The 18,084-nt window shown below is 53.7% G+C and overlaps 1 protein-coding gene across 9 annotated transcripts in view; it reads right to left on the bottom strand.

The window, feature by feature from the left end:
- LTBP2 (latent transforming growth factor beta binding protein 2) overlaps positions 1-13,359 on the bottom strand; it is a 69,368-nt gene extending 56,009 nt beyond the window's left edge. For all 9 annotated transcript variants that reach the window (XM_054067193.1, XM_054067192.1, XM_054067189.1 and 6 more), the window contains exons 1-2: positions 12,808-13,359; positions 5,617-5,687 (exon numbers count right to left, since the gene is read on the bottom strand). In XM_054067193.1, the coding sequence (XP_053923168.1) occupies positions 5,617-5,687; positions 12,808-13,217 (481 nt within the window). In that variant the 5' untranslated portion in view covers positions 13,218-13,359. The remainder of the gene's footprint in view (positions 1-5,616; positions 5,688-12,807) is intronic.
- Positions 13,360-18,084: the final 4,725 nt, after the last annotated feature.

Below are 18,084 nucleotides of genomic sequence, written 5' to 3' on the forward strand. Positions count from 1 at the left end.
CAGCCCCATCTCTTCTCTGCAGGCAGGTGGCCTTCAAAGTCTCGGTGTTACCATAGCTATGGGTTCCTAACACTAGACCACTACCGTCAAAGACTTGTTTCTGCTCCCACTTCTCTCTACTGCTCTCTGTGTACCTCTTTCCCAGCAACATTCACTTCAGAGAGCCCAAAAATGAGCAGCATGATCTGCAGAGTGCGTACAGCCTCCAGTGCTGCCCACAGCTCTCTGAGCAGGACTAGGATCTCAGTCCCAGAGCAAAGGGAGGCAATGACTGCCAGATGAGAAGACAGATGACTGTGCAATATCCCATCCTCTTGGGAGTAATTTGTGCGTTAGTAATTTGTTTCAGTCTGTTTTAGGGTCTGATTTGCATGGTCCCCTTGGCTGTCCCCTCAAGAGCTTTCCAGCTCTCCCTCCTCAGCTGATTTTGGAGTCACTGCACTCAAATTCCTCTGCAGTTACAAGGACTTACAGTTCATTAATTTCATGCCCAAATTACCCTCTGAGCCTGTGTGTGTTCCTAATTACAGCACATCAGCTTCAGTTTGCGCCCCAGGAGAAAAGTGCTATTAATTATATGCCGGACCCTAACACTTCCCAAGTCAACAGATGCCAAATTGGGTTCATAGCGCAGCCAGAGAGAGCCAGGAAACCACAGTTTGCTCAGGTAGGACCGGGCTCGTTATTCTCATCAATAGTAATCAAAAAGGCACTGGAAAACAGTGTCCTCCCTTCAAAGAAGGAAACGGCTGGCTGGCCAAAGGGTAATGAAACCTTGCTGGATGACACAAGTTGGACATTAACTTCCAGCCATGCGGGAACCCTGTGCATGGGTTAAAACCTGCAGCCACCACTCCTGCTGAGGGCCTCTTCCCCAGGACTGCCCCAGGGAGGCTGCAGGAGCATCTGACATCCCACCACCTCCCCACATAGCCGCTGGGGTTTCATAAGCACATCCCCCCTCCCCTGGCTGTGCTCTCCATCCCCATGAGATCCAAGCACGCCTGCGAGAATTGTTGCTTCTAGAAAACAAATATACAGACAGCTCTAGCCTTGTGCGCCATCCACACATCATTCCGCTGTTGCCAACTAAGGGAAGTCCTTGTACAGGCTTTGAGGTCCTGGATTGCCATCAGCTTTTCCTAACTAGATCAGGGATATGTTGGCTGGAACGCTTCATTTGACCTCCATCACCATATTAACACTCAGGAAGAGAGGGAGGTCTCAAGGAAAGGGAGAACCCAAGTCACGCAGAGCTGCATAGGTTAAAGGCAGAGGTTTTGGTGAAATTCTTGAGTAAAATAAATCCGCCACCACTGCAGACTCTGGAACAGAGACAGGGTCCTGGTCAGGCAGGAACTAATGGTCGCTGGGAAGTCTGGCACTCCAAAAGTTGATGTAATTTATAATATAAAACTCAGCTGTGACTTAAATAAGCTGCCAGTCCCTATCGTTATCTCCCAATAAATGCCTGTTCTAACAAATGCCACCAGAGCAGGAAGCCTGCCATCGAAAACAATCACTTCATGTGCTGAAATACTGCAGAGCTCCAAAGCCAGGACCTGCGATCACAATGGTTCTCACAACCTCTCCCACTAACAATGTTCACAGTCACGTTAGACTGTGCCCTTCAGCAGGAAAGCAGTGATAAGCACCCAGGCATTCTAAAAACCCCTAAGGCAGCTGATATGGAGAGGAAGAAGGAATGGGATTATTCACTTCATACAGGATGGGTGGGGAGCTGCCCTAGCTGAAATAGTCCAGCTTTAGGATTAAGTGCCTTACTTGCCTTTGTAGACCCAGGAAGAACTTGAAATAGCTTAAAAAGCCAGTGGTTTTCACTCAAGTCCAGCTTTGTGATGTAGGGAGAGCAGGTTATTCAGAAATACTGCCAATGCCAAGCGTGTGAAATCATGAGACAGGTTCCCCTCAAACCATAAAACTGACAGAAGAAGCGAGATGGTTAAAAATATACATATATTTGGGATCCTTTTCTTTGCTTTCTGATTTCTGAGCCCAGGGGTTACTCTAAGATCTCTCTCATCAGCTGTGGAGACTATGAACACTCTCTGTTAAGATGACAACCACTCATTTCTTCTCACTGTAGTCTCACGTAACCACCTGCCCCAGGAGCTGGGGCTTTAGGGAAAGCAAAAAGAGTCAGCTCAAAACTCTTAATAAAAGGATGAGATTTGGAGCACTGCTGAAATATCACCAGTAGTTTATTCAGCCGTATATAGCAGTGCCCTCACAGACCAAGTCTGGTGCCTTCCAGTCTTCGGTGCACGGGCTCAGCCCTTCTTGCGAGGTCACGCTGCAGGGACGACTGCGGCGTGACCCTGAGCACCTCGCGAGGCCAGGCAGACAGGACTGTCACAGGGCAAGGCCACCAAGGCTAACTTCCCATTGCTTTGCAGGCACAGCTGCCCAGGACTGAGCAATGACGTTGCAAGGTCACAATTACTGTGTCCCTGCTGCTCTGCATATGCTTTAGGTCTGGGAGAGCGGAGTAGATCTTCACTGTAAGCAGCTCAGACCCACTTAAGTGTGGTGGAACCTGTCCATTCAGCTGGGCATCCACAGGAGAACTGGGAAGATGCTGAAGGACTTGCACCACTGGGGTGATTTAGTTCATTTTCTCACGGAAAAGTGAAATTTGCATCTTATTGATGCAGAGCAGTATGTAACCCCCGTTCTAACTTAAAGCTCTAACTGTGCCAGCAAAGCTTGACGGGATAGACAATTTAACATAAGTGAGAGATCAGTGTAGGCTGACAGGCAGGAAGACCAATCGCAGTGCAGGAATAACAGAGAGGGAAAACAGAACTTCAATGACAAACAGTCTGGGCTCTAAAAACCCTACAATGACTGTACAGAAGAGAGACAAAAGGAGAGTGCATGTGAATATCATCTCCATTTTGAAGACCTGGAAGAGCCCCAGGTGCTAATTTCTGAATACACATCGTGAGACCACTGCAGAGCCAGCGACTCACCCTGGAATTCCTTGCGGCTTCATCCAGTATCTTAACTGCAAGACCATCTATACAAGACTACAAAGTACACGAATTTATTTAGTCCTTCTCAACATGCTGATTAAAAAATGGGTTTTTTAAGCTTTAAAATATGCATGTCAGAAGAAAAGCTCACCCTGCATTACCAGTCCAGCCCAGACTGCTATCTTGGAAAGCAGCAGAGAACAATAGTGAATAATGCTGATGGAAGTGGAGGTTGATGAGCAAACATTGCGAGGCTGAAGTAGAGGGGAAGGAGCTAATAGGCAGCAGCTAAATTATCAACAAGTCCACACAGCAGCCCCTGCAGCCTCTGAAACATGGACAGTCCAAGGGGGCTTTTGGCCGGCTTGTGTGAATGGGTTTCTTCTCCACTGAATCCAGGACGCGAAGCCCTGAGCCTCACTCCAGAATGAAGTTAAACAGGCAGGAGTTTGGATTACTTCCTCTGGCCCAAGTTCAGATGCAGCTTATCACCCCTAACATCCAGTCCTGCAGGAAGACCTCTGGAGCTCCACAGGATGCTCTGTATGCTCAGTGTGTTGACTGGGCAGCACGTAGGTAGAAACCAAGCCCATTTCAAGCGGGTGAGATACTCCTGAACTCCCTCAGCTCACTTCCATTTTCTCAAGAAATACTACTGTCCCAAAGAGAGAGACATTTCTCTTTTTCATCTTCCCAGTCATTGACTCTGAAAACTCCCCATGTTCTCACCGAGCTTTGGTCCTCACAGCTGGAACAAACCAAAAGGCTAGAGAAACCTGTCCATGGCTTGAGTTCAGTCATATGCAGAGATGCTCAACAGCAAAGCCTCTGGAAAACCATGGGTGGATATGGAAGAAATCACCACGCTTGATAGGTGACAGGGAGCAGAAGGCGGCAACAATTTAGTCTATCCTCTCTCCTGCACCCAGGCTCACACATATCAAAACAAAGATCCTGCCTGAGTCTCGAATGCCAACTTCTTCCCTGCTTTGTCGTGCTAAGAGGTTCCCTCTGTCTGCATTTCTACCCCACTAATTTCCCTGATATGCTCCATATCACAGACCATGGGATCAGACATTAAACAATATTACAGCGCAGAAACTAACTGGGACAGTCTGTCCAGATTGCCTTGGCAGTCTTAAAAACAGCTGTCCAGCAGCCTGAACTCCAGCAGAAAGGCCAAGGAAGGTAGCTGGGAATGAAATTGTTTACATGTCACTGGTCTTCACCTAAGACCTTCCTGGGACTTACCGTCCCCAGCTAGGGGGACACTGTCAGGCTCAATCATGTTGACAGTGTCCTTTTAATGAATCCTTGGGAACAAGAGCCGAGCACCTGAGCAGTCGCTAGACAGCCTGCGTGGCTGCGAGCCCAGATCTACTGCTCCTGTGAAAATCCCTAATGAGAGAAAGATGCTGCCATCGCTGGCCCCGCGCTCTGTTTACGGATGCTGTCTGGCAGCACAGTACGCTCTCTACCGTTTGGCTTCTGTTGGCGGGGGGAGAAGGAGAAGGAGAAGGGAGGTGACTCAGCCCTTGGCCCCCTGCTCCTGAACAGCGATTGCTAATGCAATTATCCCAGTGCGGCCGAAACGCTGTGAGATCCCGCAGCAAACAAAGCTGAGCCTCTTTCCCAACTAAACATCACTTCACTGGCAGCAGCTGCCCAGAAGGCTGATGTTCTTGGCTATTCTGGGCAGGGCGTTCCTGTCCCGAAAGCCGTCCCTATGCCTGCGTGCTCCCGGCTCTCCGAGCTGCTTGGATGCTGCAGGCATTCCCTCACCTCCCTCGGATCAGGCAGGTGCAGAACCCTGGGAAAACCCTGCTGTTTAGGGACAGGGATCATGGCAGCCGCTGTGCTGTTGTCACACAGCTATCAGAGATGGAGACGACAGTACAGCCGCCTCTGGTGTGTGTCACACCGACGCCTGTTCAAACCCCTTCTCTTCCAGTGCCATGTTGGGCAGCCCAAAATTATTTCAGCCCCCAGGGCTGTGGCAGTGCCATCCGGAGGAGCAGAGCCTTATTAAGGCCACTGCGGGCAGGCAGGAGGGCTGTGGCCAAGCAGTTTCCGCACTGCAGGAGCACCGCGCAGCCCCTCGCCGTTCCACACACCCCACGTGCGTGCACCATGCTCCAGCCCCACCCGTCCCAGCCCTTGTGCCAACTCTGGTAATTGCTTTCCTTAATAGCACTCAGATAATTTGCAGCCCTTATTTCCCTCTCAGCGTCAGCAACGCTTGCCCACGTGAGCACAGCCCTACTCTGCCAGTTCCCACCTGCTGGGACTTTCACAGACCTGCCTTTTGCTCCAAGCAGGACAATGAGAGCCCAGGGCTTGAAACTCTCCCATCAATGTGTTATTGCAAAGCCCTGCCCCAACAAGCTCAGGATGGACACTAATGATAATAAAGCAAAGCCTCAAGTATTCAGCATGCTCAGACTTTGCCAGCAGGCAGGGAGAGCAAATCCACAGCCCAGCAGCCCCACTGGGAGCCTGTGGCACTGGTTCCAGGGTCCATCTCCCACCCTGGAACAGTGCAGGGGAAGTGACAGCAGTATTGAAGTGCTTTTTAGGGGTGCATCGCAAGACCTGCACCAGCTGAGATTGTTATACTCACGTTTGATACAGTGGTTTGTGCCGGGAGCCGTGGTCCATCCTGGGCAACACTGTCTGCCGCAGACATTTGGCCTAGGCAGAGAGACAAAACAGTGCAGTTAGGAGAAGAGGGAAGCCGAGGTCTCTGCAGCCAGTACCTCTGAGTCACCCGTAAAATTATTTCCTGCAGCATCTGATATTTCCTTCCAGATGGACCAGCAGCTGAGATCAAAACCGATGGGACAAGGGCTGAGTTGTTTGAGTGCCTGGAAAAGAAACCCTCAAGGATTATGTGAATGCTGCAGTGTGAGCGATGCCTCAGGGAGTATCTCCCTTTTCAACTGGCATTATGCTGGGTTCATGGCAGAGCACTCGAGAGGAACCATTTTCCTCCTGAGCGCAATTGGAGGCCAGCAGCCTGCAATCACTAAAGACCTCACCGCAATCCACGGTACTGGGGTGTAAATCCGGCCTGATTCCAAATTTGGTCATAGCATCTCGCCTCCGCAGTGTCCTGAGCTGCTTCGGCCGAAGACAACGCTTCATTCTCTGCCTAACTGCTGCTGCCCATTGCTGTTCACTGCTGAACCCCACCCCGGGAGGGATGGCATGCCAGACACTCCCTGCCTCCTTCTCCCTTTGTGAGCACCCCAATCCCGCCTTTGTTATCTGCCCCTGGTGCAGCAACCCTGGGGGCTGGTCCTATGAAATCTGTGCCTGCTCAACACGCACGGTGCTAGACAGGATGCTCACATCATTTCCAGCACTTTGCTGCAACAACTTTTTGGCTGTCTTTGCATAAACAACGACGTCCCCACCTCTCCCTTATTATGTGTCTTCAAGCAGTGATCCCTGCCAACATACAGCTATCACAGACAGTGCTGCACCTCCAAGAAGTGCTTTGCAATGCCCAGGGAGCTAATCCTGCTTCCTCTCGTCACATCTCATATTTACACACCTATAATGAGAAGGAATACCAAGTGGCAGGTTGCTCTCCAAGTGTATTTACTCATCACGGACGGAAGGTTTTGGGAATATGTAACTTTTGCGTGTCTAGATAGATGGCAAAGTACAGTCATCAAAAGATAAAGAGTCAGAAATAGACAGCCTGAAAGCTCTGGAAAGCCTCTGGAAATGAAGTGGGGAGCATGGTTTATTTCTAATGCTGGACAAGGCAGTCAGAGCTGCTGACAGAATCCACAGGAACCATAGAAAGATGCACATTTGACTTCTGGATTGAGTTTCACATGAACACAGCAGGGTCAGCAGATGACCCTGCTCTGAACCAGCATCCTCATCACTCCTGCATCCACATGGCATGAGAAGAGACTCAAGAAGTGCCAGAGCTCAAGCTGTGGGGCTCACGTGTTAAGAAATCCAAAGACAGTGAGTAGCAGGCGTGCCAAGGATTGTTCTCCTGCTCATGAATGAAGATGCCTGTAGAGATACAATCGCTCCACGCGCAAAGGGGAAGAGGACTGAAGCCACATCATTTGCAAAACATTATCCAGCCCTTCAGGATCCACATTTTATTAACCCGGGTAGATTTTTACAGGGAGAAAGCACTTAAATTCCCTTAGTGTGACTTCCTGCAAACAGAACAAGCCAAAGTAAGTCTCGCATCCACTCACATCTGCTCTGTCTGGGCTACAGCACCGATTTGCAGCTTTTTGTCTGTCAATCCAAAAAGATCGATGTGGGTCTCTTCATTAAGATATCCAAAGAAAGAATCCTTTACTTACTGTATAAGAGCCCAGGAAAGGCCTTAAAAAAAAAAAAAGGCATCTTTTAAAGATGTTCAGATCAATAAAGAGAGAAATCCACTGAGCTGGAGCAGGTCTTTAGGTAATGAAGGTCTGCTGAGGGACTCCAAGCAGCAGCATCCTAAGGGTCTTTGCTCAGACTGTCACAGCTCTCTGAAACACACCTTGCAAGTAATACTCAGCCAGTCTGTTCAAAGGGCAAAGCTCTTTCCACCTCAACTTACTGACATAACCAGAGGTTGTTTCTTCTAGTCAAAATGACCACCTTCTCCAGAGAAGCTGTTTTGGCCTTGAGTTCAGGTTTCACCTGCATCTCTCACACACAGGCTTGAGGGAGCGTGCTTTTAGCTGCTCTTAATGCCACCAGCAAGCCAGAAGTCGTAGAAAGAAAGGTGTGAAACTAAAACAGATGGGCTTCAAGCCTGAGAGAACAAGATCACTCTCTTTGAAAGGCATGAAACCCCTGTTGCGTTCAGCACAAGCCTCTCATTAACAGAGTCACCCTGTGTCACTGCCAACTCTAGGCAGGAGTTGCCAACCCCAGGTGAAAGGAGATGCTAGCATCAGGGCGGCGCTCCTCGCGGGAGGACAGCCCAGCATGCGCAGAAGGAAGCAACCTGGTGGAGATGCCCTTAGAGGCAGGGGCAAAGTGGGTACGCAAATGGGATCGTCCCTTCCTTCCATAACCTCCTGGATAACAGGATGGGCAGAGATGGAGACAGAGGGGACCTGCAGGACGGGAAGGGAGCACTCGGCAGGAGCAACATACAGGTAGTACTGGAGGGCAGAGAAGAACAGCAATTCCCCAATGAAAGCACAGTAAGCAGGACCTCACACAGCACAGGGTGTCAGGGGAGCAGCCATCAGCAGTGGGAAAACAGCTACGGGGACGTTGCTACATGGGACCCAGTCCTGAGCACATCTGGTTCTACTTAAAGCCTTTAGTTGACATTTGCAGGTCTTGAACACCGTGCGGTTTTCACTACCTTACCAAGAATTCAGAGTTAATCCCAAGAGGTTTAGGGAGCATGGCATGCTTACAGTGTGGAGGGACAGTGCTCGAGAGAGCGACAGCCCCCAGCTGCGTTTGTTCTGCTGCACGTGCCACTGACACCACTTTGGGCACAGACACCGCTCAGGCATGAGCCACCGGCACGGCATACCCAGCCATGAACCTTTCCATCCAGTGCTGCTTCTGAAGGACAAAACAAGCGGCAAGATCCCTCCAGGTCTGGAGTGGCAAGATCCCTCCAGCCCCAGGGGTGGCTGCTGGGGAGCCACCTGTGCATACTGAGCAGCTCCTGAGCAGCCCTCACTGTGCTGGAAACAAGGGCTTCCACGGCAGCAGGCAGAACGTCCCGGAGAGGAGTCCCGTGATGAACCAAGCCCCTGTCAGGCCTGACAACGATGTGAACTAAAACCACGCAAATAACTTTGAGGCACTCAGCAGATGCACAAGGCTTAGCACCCAGGCTGTCTCCTGCTTACCCAGCCCTTGAAACAGAGAGCACAGAAGCAGGGAGAGGGAAGCAGGATTCTCATCCTGGGCAGCCTGGGGTGCAGAGGAATCAGAGGAGGAGCGAGCATATGAAGAAGTCAGCAGGCGTCCCAGGTGGAAAGCTCAACACAGACCCAGATCAGAGCAGAACAGATGTCCTCACACAGGTCTCCCAAGCTGAAGTCCCATTGGACACTCACATTAGGTCACACATGCATTATTCCCAGCCCTGACACGGATGCCAAAACAAGATTCAAGCAAATAGTATGGCCCGAGCTGTGTAAAGGGTAACCTAGAATGATACAAACCTGCAGTGTTATACGAAACCACAGCCAAACAACCGTAACAAGCAGTAGGACGAAGAAAAACAGGAGAACAGTAGTAAGATCACGGCTTCGTATAGTTTCGGCGTGTACACAGCCCCAGTGATGATCACATACTGTTTCTGAAGCATCCAGTAAAACCATTTTCCACCGTTTATTTTAACAGCAACCAATGCATCATCTTTCAACCTCACGCTGCACTCTGTGCTGCCAGATAGGCTGAATCCATTCAGGTCATCCTCGCAGAAGGCGGGGGGGGACCATTAGCTCATCAGGTCTGCCTTTCTACTGCAGGACACTGAACTTCATCCAACTGCATATGAAATATTTGCAGGCAGACCCAATGAAACACATTAGTAAAAGGCTGTTGGCATTGATGAGCCACTGAAAATCCTCTGCCAAGTCCACATCAGCATTAACTGCCTCTGCTCCTCAGCAGTCCTATACACACACTGCAGTGAGAACCTATACCCCACAAAGCCTGGGTAACTATATAGCTGCAGACAGCGCCCACAAAGCAATTAAAGAAGAATTGGGGTGCAGAATGAACAAAAAGGAAGAATGAGAGAGTGCGTGACTCCCAGTCTATTACCAGCGGAGCCTCACACGCCTCTGAAAATTGTCCAGGCAGGTACCAGCAGCAGAGGCTTCCCTGGGCTTTTAATTACCCTATCATCCATCTTCCTCTGATTTCATCTGCATTACCTGAGGTTCATCACTGCGACTCCTCCTCCCAGGGATGGGGCAGAGGAATGAGGATGGGTGACATCCCGGGGGACGCAGAGGTGGAGGGAGATGCCCACAGTGTCTTCCCAGCAGGACTGGGCAGCACACGAGTACAGCCAGAGCTGCTGTGTGTCAGGGCTTGGGAGCTCCCTACCCCACAACATCTGGGAGGAAAATCTTTCCACTCCGAGGGGGCTGGGGGAACAGCCAGATTTTAAGCAGAACACAGCAAAGCAGAGATGCTTTCAAGTCTGGATTGTTTTCCTCAGTCAGTGTAAGAAGATAGTGATTTTTTTGTGGTATTTGCTGTGGTGTCAAAAGCCACCTCACAACGAGCCTCCTGGAGAAAATAATAAAATCCAGCTCTTGCAAGACTTGTGGTTGGACGCACGCTTATGGAAAGGTGTAAGCAGGTCTCACCCGCAACAAGGTCAGACATAAAGAGGGTGGCAGACACATCCAAACGGTCCTCAGGAAAGAAACTCAATTTTGGATATTCCACTACCAAACAAAATGAGACAATAATTATCCAGAAAAGGATATAGTGCTAATAAACAGATTTTTCAACCACAGGACTCTAAGAGGCCCCTTGAAGTACCAGCAGAGAACTCTGACAGGGTAATCAGGAAAGCCAACCCACGCAGGAGCTGAGATTTTAAGCCAAAGTAACTGTATAAATAAATAGCGCGGGGTCTGGTGCAGCCTGCAAAGGTACCTGAGTAAGGGAAAATGAAGGTTGTCATACTAGAGAGTAGCAGGAGTTCAGTGTAAATACATAAGAACAGAAAATATTTTCTGTAAGAACAGAAAATATCCAACCTGGCAAAAAAAAAAAAAAAAAAGAAAAGAAACATCATGAAATTAAGTTTTTTAGAGGCCCTGAGTTTCCTGGATGGAAATGTGTCTAGTGCAGCAAAGGGTGTAAGAAGATGGATGAGGTGGAAGGATGGAGTCTTACCGAACGGGATAGCTTTCCATAAGGAGTAACGCCATGTGGTTACTCACGGACAATTATTTCAGCTAGACTTTCTCATAAGCTCCGAAGGCAGTAGGTCATAGGGAAGGTTAAAAAGTGCCAATTTGGGCTCCAGAAGAGATGGAAAGCTACCAACAACAAGCCATTTCATGCACTTTCCAGAGTTCAAGTTCTTGGGGATTGGAGTAAACCTGGTATCCCCCCAGCCCTCATCTTCCAGGGCAAAGAGCGCCTCACAGCCCGTGTGGGGAACGCAGCGCCAAGGCAGCTGACTCTTCCTCTAAGCTTGGAGGCACCCAAGGCACACAAACCAAGCTGATAACAGGTCAACAGCGTTTAAGTGCTGGACGAACCGCTCCCGTTCACACCCTCTGTTAAGGGATGAAAGAAAGCTACTTGCAAAAAGGTTCAGCACTCTTCTGAACACGAACCCTGGGGCTGCCTGCCCGCTCCTGACAGCAGTGCAGTCCAGCTGCTGTCACCGGAGGCAGCTGCATCCTGAAAATCTGGTGGAGACTTCATGGTAGTCATTGAAAAGAAACAGACTACATCTCAGGTGACTCAAACGCAACTCAGCCACCACATGATCCCAAAGTAATGCTGACAACACTCTGACTACAGAAAGGGTAAAATCCTTCTGAGCTCAAAAAGCCCAAACTTGACTGAGCAGCACTGGATCTTCCCAAGGCTCCTGTTCCGGCTGGGTGACAATCCAAGCCTAATGGACTGGGTAAGCCAAAATCTGCTCAGGATCTACCTGCTATTGACTAGGTGTTAGTGATAAATATGTATCAAACATAATGGAAGAAGAGCAAGTTTGGTGCTTCTGTGGATCTGTTGAAGGAAATTACACAGACTGACACAGAGAATATCTCCGTCTCTAAATCTTCCACGGAGGCGAGTACGGGAGAGAGAAACTTCAGAGACTGACCTGCCTTTTGTATTCTAGGGAAGCTCCCGCCACGATATTAGCAGAAGACATTTCTGCCCACATCAGAGGACAGTGAACCCAGAGCCTGCCTTCAGTATCATGGAATCACAGAACAGTTTGGGTTGGAAGGGATCTTAAAGATTCCAACCCCCCTGCCATGGGCAGGGACACCTCCCACTGGCTCAGGCTGCCCAAGAGCCATCCAACCTGGCCTGGAACACCTCCAGGGATAGGGCAGCCACAGCTTCCCTGGGCAACCTGGGCCAGTGTCTCATGGGGAAGAAATTCCTCCTAATGTGCAGCCTAAATTATATCCCCTTGGCGAGGTTCACATGGAGAACGGGCGCACGTGCTGCCGCATGGGTCCATCAAACCGTCCGTGTGACGGCTTCAGCAGCTCAGGGTGGGAGAAGAGCCCGTCCTGAGGTCATCATCCCTGGGAGAGCAGAGAGGGAACCGCAGCGGGGGCCAAAGGCTGTGTCAGTGCGGCTCCAGCCCCGCCGCTCGCCGGCGGCCCTCGCTGGGCAGCAGCTGCCTTGGCCGCACCATCTCCCTTCCAGCGCCACAGGGCCGTAGCAGTGCCCGGAGCTGCCGGGCCGCTCACCGGGAGCCTCCGCGGGGCGCTCACAAGGGGCCCTTTGCGGGACGAAGGAGCCCAGAAGGCAGCGACCGGCAGGAAGAGCGGCGGCGGCGCCGGGCTCCGTCCCGCAGCGCCACGCGAGCCCCCTGCAGCCCCTCGCACCGCCGCCGCCCCCGCGCAGCTCCCCGGGACGGGCACCGTCCGACACCTGCCCGCCCCGCCGGAGCAGCTCGGGCAGGATCGCGGACCGGGCAGCCCCGCGCACACGGCTCCGCGGCCGCTCCGGCGGATCCCGCGGGCGACAGCGCGGGGCGGAGGGCGGCAGCGCGGCGTCCCGCGGGGGATGGAGCGCGGCGCGGACCCTCCCGGCGACGCCCCCCGCGCTCCCGCAGCGCCCCCCCGGCCGCGGCACTCACCCCGTCATCCTCCCTCTGCCGCTCGGCTCCTTCGCGCGGGGCACGACCCGGGCTTTCAGCCCGCTGCCCTGCCGCTGGCGGGAGGGCTCCGGGCCGCTCCTCCGCCCCGGGCCGGCATCGCTCGCCCGGTGGCGGGGCGCGGGGCTCTGCCTGCGGCCGTCGCCGCCCGGAGTGCCCGCGGCGCCGCGCTCCACGTGGAGGGCGGCGGGGAGGGGCCGCGCGGGCGGGGGGGCGCCGGGAGCCGGGGACGGGCGCTGCGCCGTGCCCGCCGCCCCCGGGGCTGAGCCCCGGCCCCGCGCCGCCCCCCGCGCCCCCGGCTCCAGCCCGGCCGCCGAGTCGGGCCGGCAGCCGGCGAAGCCCAGGAGGGCGGCGAAGGTGAGCGGGAGGAGGCTGGCGGCGGCGCCCCGCATGGTGTCAGCCGGCGGCGGGGGGGGAGAGACGGGCGGCGCGGAGCGCTCAGCGCCCCGCCGGCATCCCCGGGGGGCACCGCGGCTCTCCGCCCTCCGCTCACCGCCCCATCCCGCGCCGGGACCGGCGGCGCAGGCGGCGGGGCTGTGGGGTGCGGGAGGAGGAGGAGGAGGAGGAAGGCGGCCGCCCCGCTCGCCGGGCTGCCAGCGAGCTCCGCACGCGGCTCCGAGCACCTCCGCGCCCGCCTCTGGCAGTGGCAGCGCCTGGAGGGGATGGAGGGTTTTATTTTTGGAAACCTCCCCCTTTTGTGTCTTTTTGATGCTGACATCCCCCCCCCCCCCCCCTCTCTCCAGAGGACACGGCTCGGCCCCCCTCCTTAGGAGAGGAGACATTCCAGCAACACCCACTTTGGCAAAGGGAAACAAACTACAACAGAGAAGCCTTAACCCCTGCCTGGCCGGGGAGACCCGTCCGCCGCCTGCCCGGCACCGGCCGTGCAGCCCCCGCAGCCCGCGGTGGCGCAGCGAACCGCCGGCCCCGCCGCAGCTGGAGGAGCAGCCGCCGTGCGGGGCGCCCGGAGCGGGGGGATCGGGTACCGGAGCGGGACTCCGCCGCCCCCCCGGCATCTGCGGACTCCTGGAGCCGCATGGGAACCGCCGGCCCTCTCCATCGGAACCGCCGGCCCTCCTGGTGTTCTTACGGCATCTCCCAGGAGAAAGGCACAGCAATGGGAAGAGCCTTGTTTGCAATCCCAGCCTGGCTGCAGAACTTTCAGATCCCCTCAAACCGAAGTCAGGGCTTTATGCTCTTACATGTGTAGGTCCAGGCTGGGAAAGGACCCGCCTGAAAGCTCTGGTTTTTTTTGGCTAAGAGACATCCTTCAGGAGAGACCTTATTGCTCTCTACAACTGCCTGAGAGGAGGTTGTGGAGAGGAGGGAGCTGGGCTCTTCTCCCAAGTGACAGGGGACAGGACAAGAGGGAATGGCCTGAAGCTCCGTCAGGGGAGGTTCAGGTTGGATATCAGAAAAAAATTCTTCGTGGAAAGAGTCATTGGGCACTGGAACAGCTGCCCAGGGAGGGGGTCGAGTCGCCTTCCCTGGAGGTGTTTAAGGAACGGGTGGATGAAGTGCTGAGGGACATGGTTTAGGGAGTGTTAGGAATGGTTGGACTCGATGATCCAATGGGTCCTTTCCAACCTGGTGATTCTGTGATTCTGTGAGACATATCCCACCAGCTTAGAGTACACGTCCATCCCTGCCCCTGCTGCCTCTGTGTGGGCACCTGGGCACTGAGGGATGATTTGAAATTACTGCTTTGTGTGACTTGAGGGAAGAGTAGGAGGAGGGAGAAGAAGGGGCAGACATCCCCTTTCGGCCTCAAGCATCAGATTGGCTTTGTCCTCTGCCACATCTCTGCTGCCTTTGGCCGACTCAGGCAGGGAGCAAATCCTCCCGGAGCGGAGCGGACTCACTCCCAGCCCAGCAATGCCCTGTATTTGGGGTGGGTTCATTCTGGCCCACAGTAGCGCCTGTGGTGGGTGGCAAAGACCCCTCATTGCATCTCTGCACACAGGGAGACAGAAGAGGGCACTGCAGGTGCTCACGGGAAAGAGATGCTTACTGGTGTGTGTCCCTGTGATGGGTTCTGTGGCCGGTAACGCTTATCAACCCATTTTCATCATGACAAGCTCAGGCAGATGAAACCTCACTCAACATTCCAGCCCTCAGCGCAGAAGCTAGATGCCTGTGGGAGAACAGGAGGAATTCCTTTGTCCGTACCCTCATGTCTTCCAGCAGCCCATGGGGCAGGGGCTGCTTCAGCTAGATCTTGCAGCTCAGCCGCTAGCTTTAAAAAGCAAATTGTCATATTAATGTCATATTAGCCCATTAATTTATCTGATTTCTTTTGTCACTTTTGATGCACGGGGTGGCTGCAACAGAGGATGCCGGCTCTGCACCGCTCCCGCAGCCCCTTGCCACACCTGGTCCCACTGACAATCCACTCACTTCTGCTTCTCCCACTACAGACGCCACCTCCCCTGGCCCTCACTGAGCCTTCTGCTTCTCAAAAGCTTCACAGCAGAGGTGTCCAACTCCCCCAGTGCTCCTAAAGCCTCTCCCATCTGAAAACAGTGGCTCCAGCTCCTTTCTTCCCGCTGCCCCTTGGCTTTTAGGTCCTCTCAGACCACAGCTGTCCCCTCCTTGGGATAAGAGCACTGCTGCCCTCTGGGCTGTGGGGAAGCTGGGAAAGGAGTGGAAGCACAGGAAACGGATCCCCTGAAAGCACACTGGGTCTGGAGCGGAGCAGGACCCCAGCACATCCCCTACCGCTGGGGTCTAGCAGGCAAGGGAGGGAGGAGGTGGCTCGGCAGCAGAGCACGGGCAGCGGGGCTGAGTGGGTTCAGGCTTTGACCTTGAAACTGGCAGGTGGTTTAAGGGCAGCAGCATCAGAGGAAATACCTGTGGGTGCTTTGGCACTTCCTGGGATGCCATCAGCTCACCCTCCCACCCCACCAGGGCAAAGCCACCACTTGGGCAGGATCTTGCATGGCCCTGGATGCTGTGAGCAGTGCCCCGTAACAGCCGTGGCTCATTTCTGAGGAAGAGGATCAGAACAAAGAGGAATGTCCTTTCCATCCTCACCTAATTACTTTCTTATGTAGCAGTGGAAAGAATGTTTGTGCCTAAACCTGACACAAGAAAATTATCAATGTCGTAAACAAAGCCATAAACAAAGCAGCTGAGAGCTCAAAACTAGAGCAGGCAACCCCGGCAGGGGCTTGCTCAGGGTGCAAGTGGTTTCCTCCTCCTTGGAGGTGCTGGGTGACCCCAAGGAACCACACCTTCACGGGAGCCTGCATCTGGGCCCCCGCAGTGGTGGGGCTGCAGGAGCCCGTGCCTCTCTAACGGGGTCGGAGAAGGAGATGTGCAAACCCAACAAAGCCATCGGCAGCCCTCCAGTACCTCTCGCAGCTGCCCCCGGCTGCGGTGGACTCCAGCCCGGGCAGCTGGCATCGCTTCTCCAATCAGCTTCACTCTGTGTTTACAGTAACCCCCCGGAGCTGGACACGGAGCTTGCAGCTCACACATGCAAACACTCATTTGCTTTCGCAGGGAGGTGCCGGCACTGTTTGATCCCACGTCTGCATGGCTGATTTCATATTTTGTCATCCCCGAAAACAAACTCATCGGAAAAATTAGTCTTACAACGAGCAGTTGAGGAAACTGAGGTTGTTTAGCCCGGAGGCTGAGGGGAGACCTTATTGCTCTCTACAACTACCTAAAAGGAGGTTGCAGAGAAGTGGATGTTGGTTTCTTCTCCCAAGTGGCAGGTGATAGGACAAGAGGGAATGGCCTCAAGCTGCGTCAGGGGAAGTTTAGACTGGACATTAGCAAAAATTCAAAGAAAGTGTTATTAAGCACTGGCTGAGGCTGCCCAGGGAGATGGTTGAGTCGCCATCCCTGGAGGTGTTTAAGAGACGGGTAGATGAGGTGCTTGGGGACCTGATTTAGTAGTAGACAGGTACAGTTGGAGTCAACGATCTTTTAAGGTCTTTTCCAACCTAATGATTCTATGAAAAGGGGAAGCGCAGGGTGCGTGCAGCGTTGTAGCACGGGTTGGGCTTCAGAATGCCGCTCAGTGGGGGCTCAGCAGGCAAACATGAAATACCTCATTTCTCAGGAACTCACGCAGGCAGAGCGTGCATGGCTGGGCTGCTCGCCGCAGGGATCAAACCTGCGCCTGGGAAGAAACTGCAGCAGCACAGGGAGGATGAGGCGGCAAGCTGGGTTTGACAGCCCGGCCCCCAACAGCGAGGGAGCACGGGGCTCCTCCAGAGGAGGACGAGCTGCAGGTGGGCAGCTCAGATGGCTCTTTGCTGCCTTCATTTCTTGTTAATTGACTGCGTGAGCATCTAGGCAGCAGAGATGGCCCCAGAGGAGAGCCCGAGGGCAAATGCTGTTGTAGCACCTCTCCAAAGCTGTGTGTTCTGGGACGAGGGCCAGCACAGAGTGGAATGGGCTCCTTGGACCCTGCAGAAGAGAGGAGCAGGGATGGACTGTGCTGGTGGCATGGCCCTTCTTGCTCGCCACCACTGTAGCTGAGGAGGAGGAGTGCTTGGGCAGCTAAGGATGGAAGCCACAGGGCCAGAGACAAAAGGGTCAAGGTGGGCTCTGCCCTGGAGAGATGAACGCGAGTTGCATCTCCTTGAGCCTTCTCAAAGGGTAGGGAGAAGGGGCTCTTCAGCACTGTGCTGGTGGGTGTCCCTCTGTGCCAGGAACCCTCCCATCCTCATTCTCCTACCCATTGGGTCCACACCACCTCTGCACGATCCTCTCAGGGGGGTAAGCACCTGGCAGCCATGCCTCCAGGGCCAGTTGGCCCCCAGATGTGGTCCCTGGCACCATATCCCTTAGATTAATTAGCCCTTTTTCTTCCCCTTCAGAAGGGTTCACAACCCACATGTGCTTTTTCCTCCACTGTGTGCAGACCCCTAACGTGGTGCAGATGGGACACATTCCACAGATTCAGGAGCTGCCTGCAGCTCTCGCAAAGGGAGAAGGAGCACTCCCCCAGCTTTGAGCTGAAGAGCAGGGGAAGGCTGTCCAGCCCCATCGGCTTAAAAGTAGGGTGTGGGGCCAGCACCTTAAAAACACAACTCACAGCTTCTCTGAAAAAAGCCATCTCACACTATGAGGAGGACACAGCAGCCCTGGGGAGCTGGATGGAGAAACAACTTTGAGGGAGCATTGCAGAGATACCTCAAGAGAGGACCTCCGTAACCACTGGCTTGAGAGAAGTAGGAAAAGCAGCTTCTGATTTTGTGAACACAGCCTGCAAATCCTCCGTGGACACCATTTCCACAGAGA

The sequence above is a fragment of the Cuculus canorus genome, chromosome 5, assembly GCF_017976375.1.
Source record: "Cuculus canorus isolate bCucCan1 chromosome 5, bCucCan1.pri, whole genome shotgun sequence".
NCBI lineage: Eukaryota > Metazoa > Chordata > Aves > Cuculiformes > Cuculidae > Cuculus > Cuculus canorus.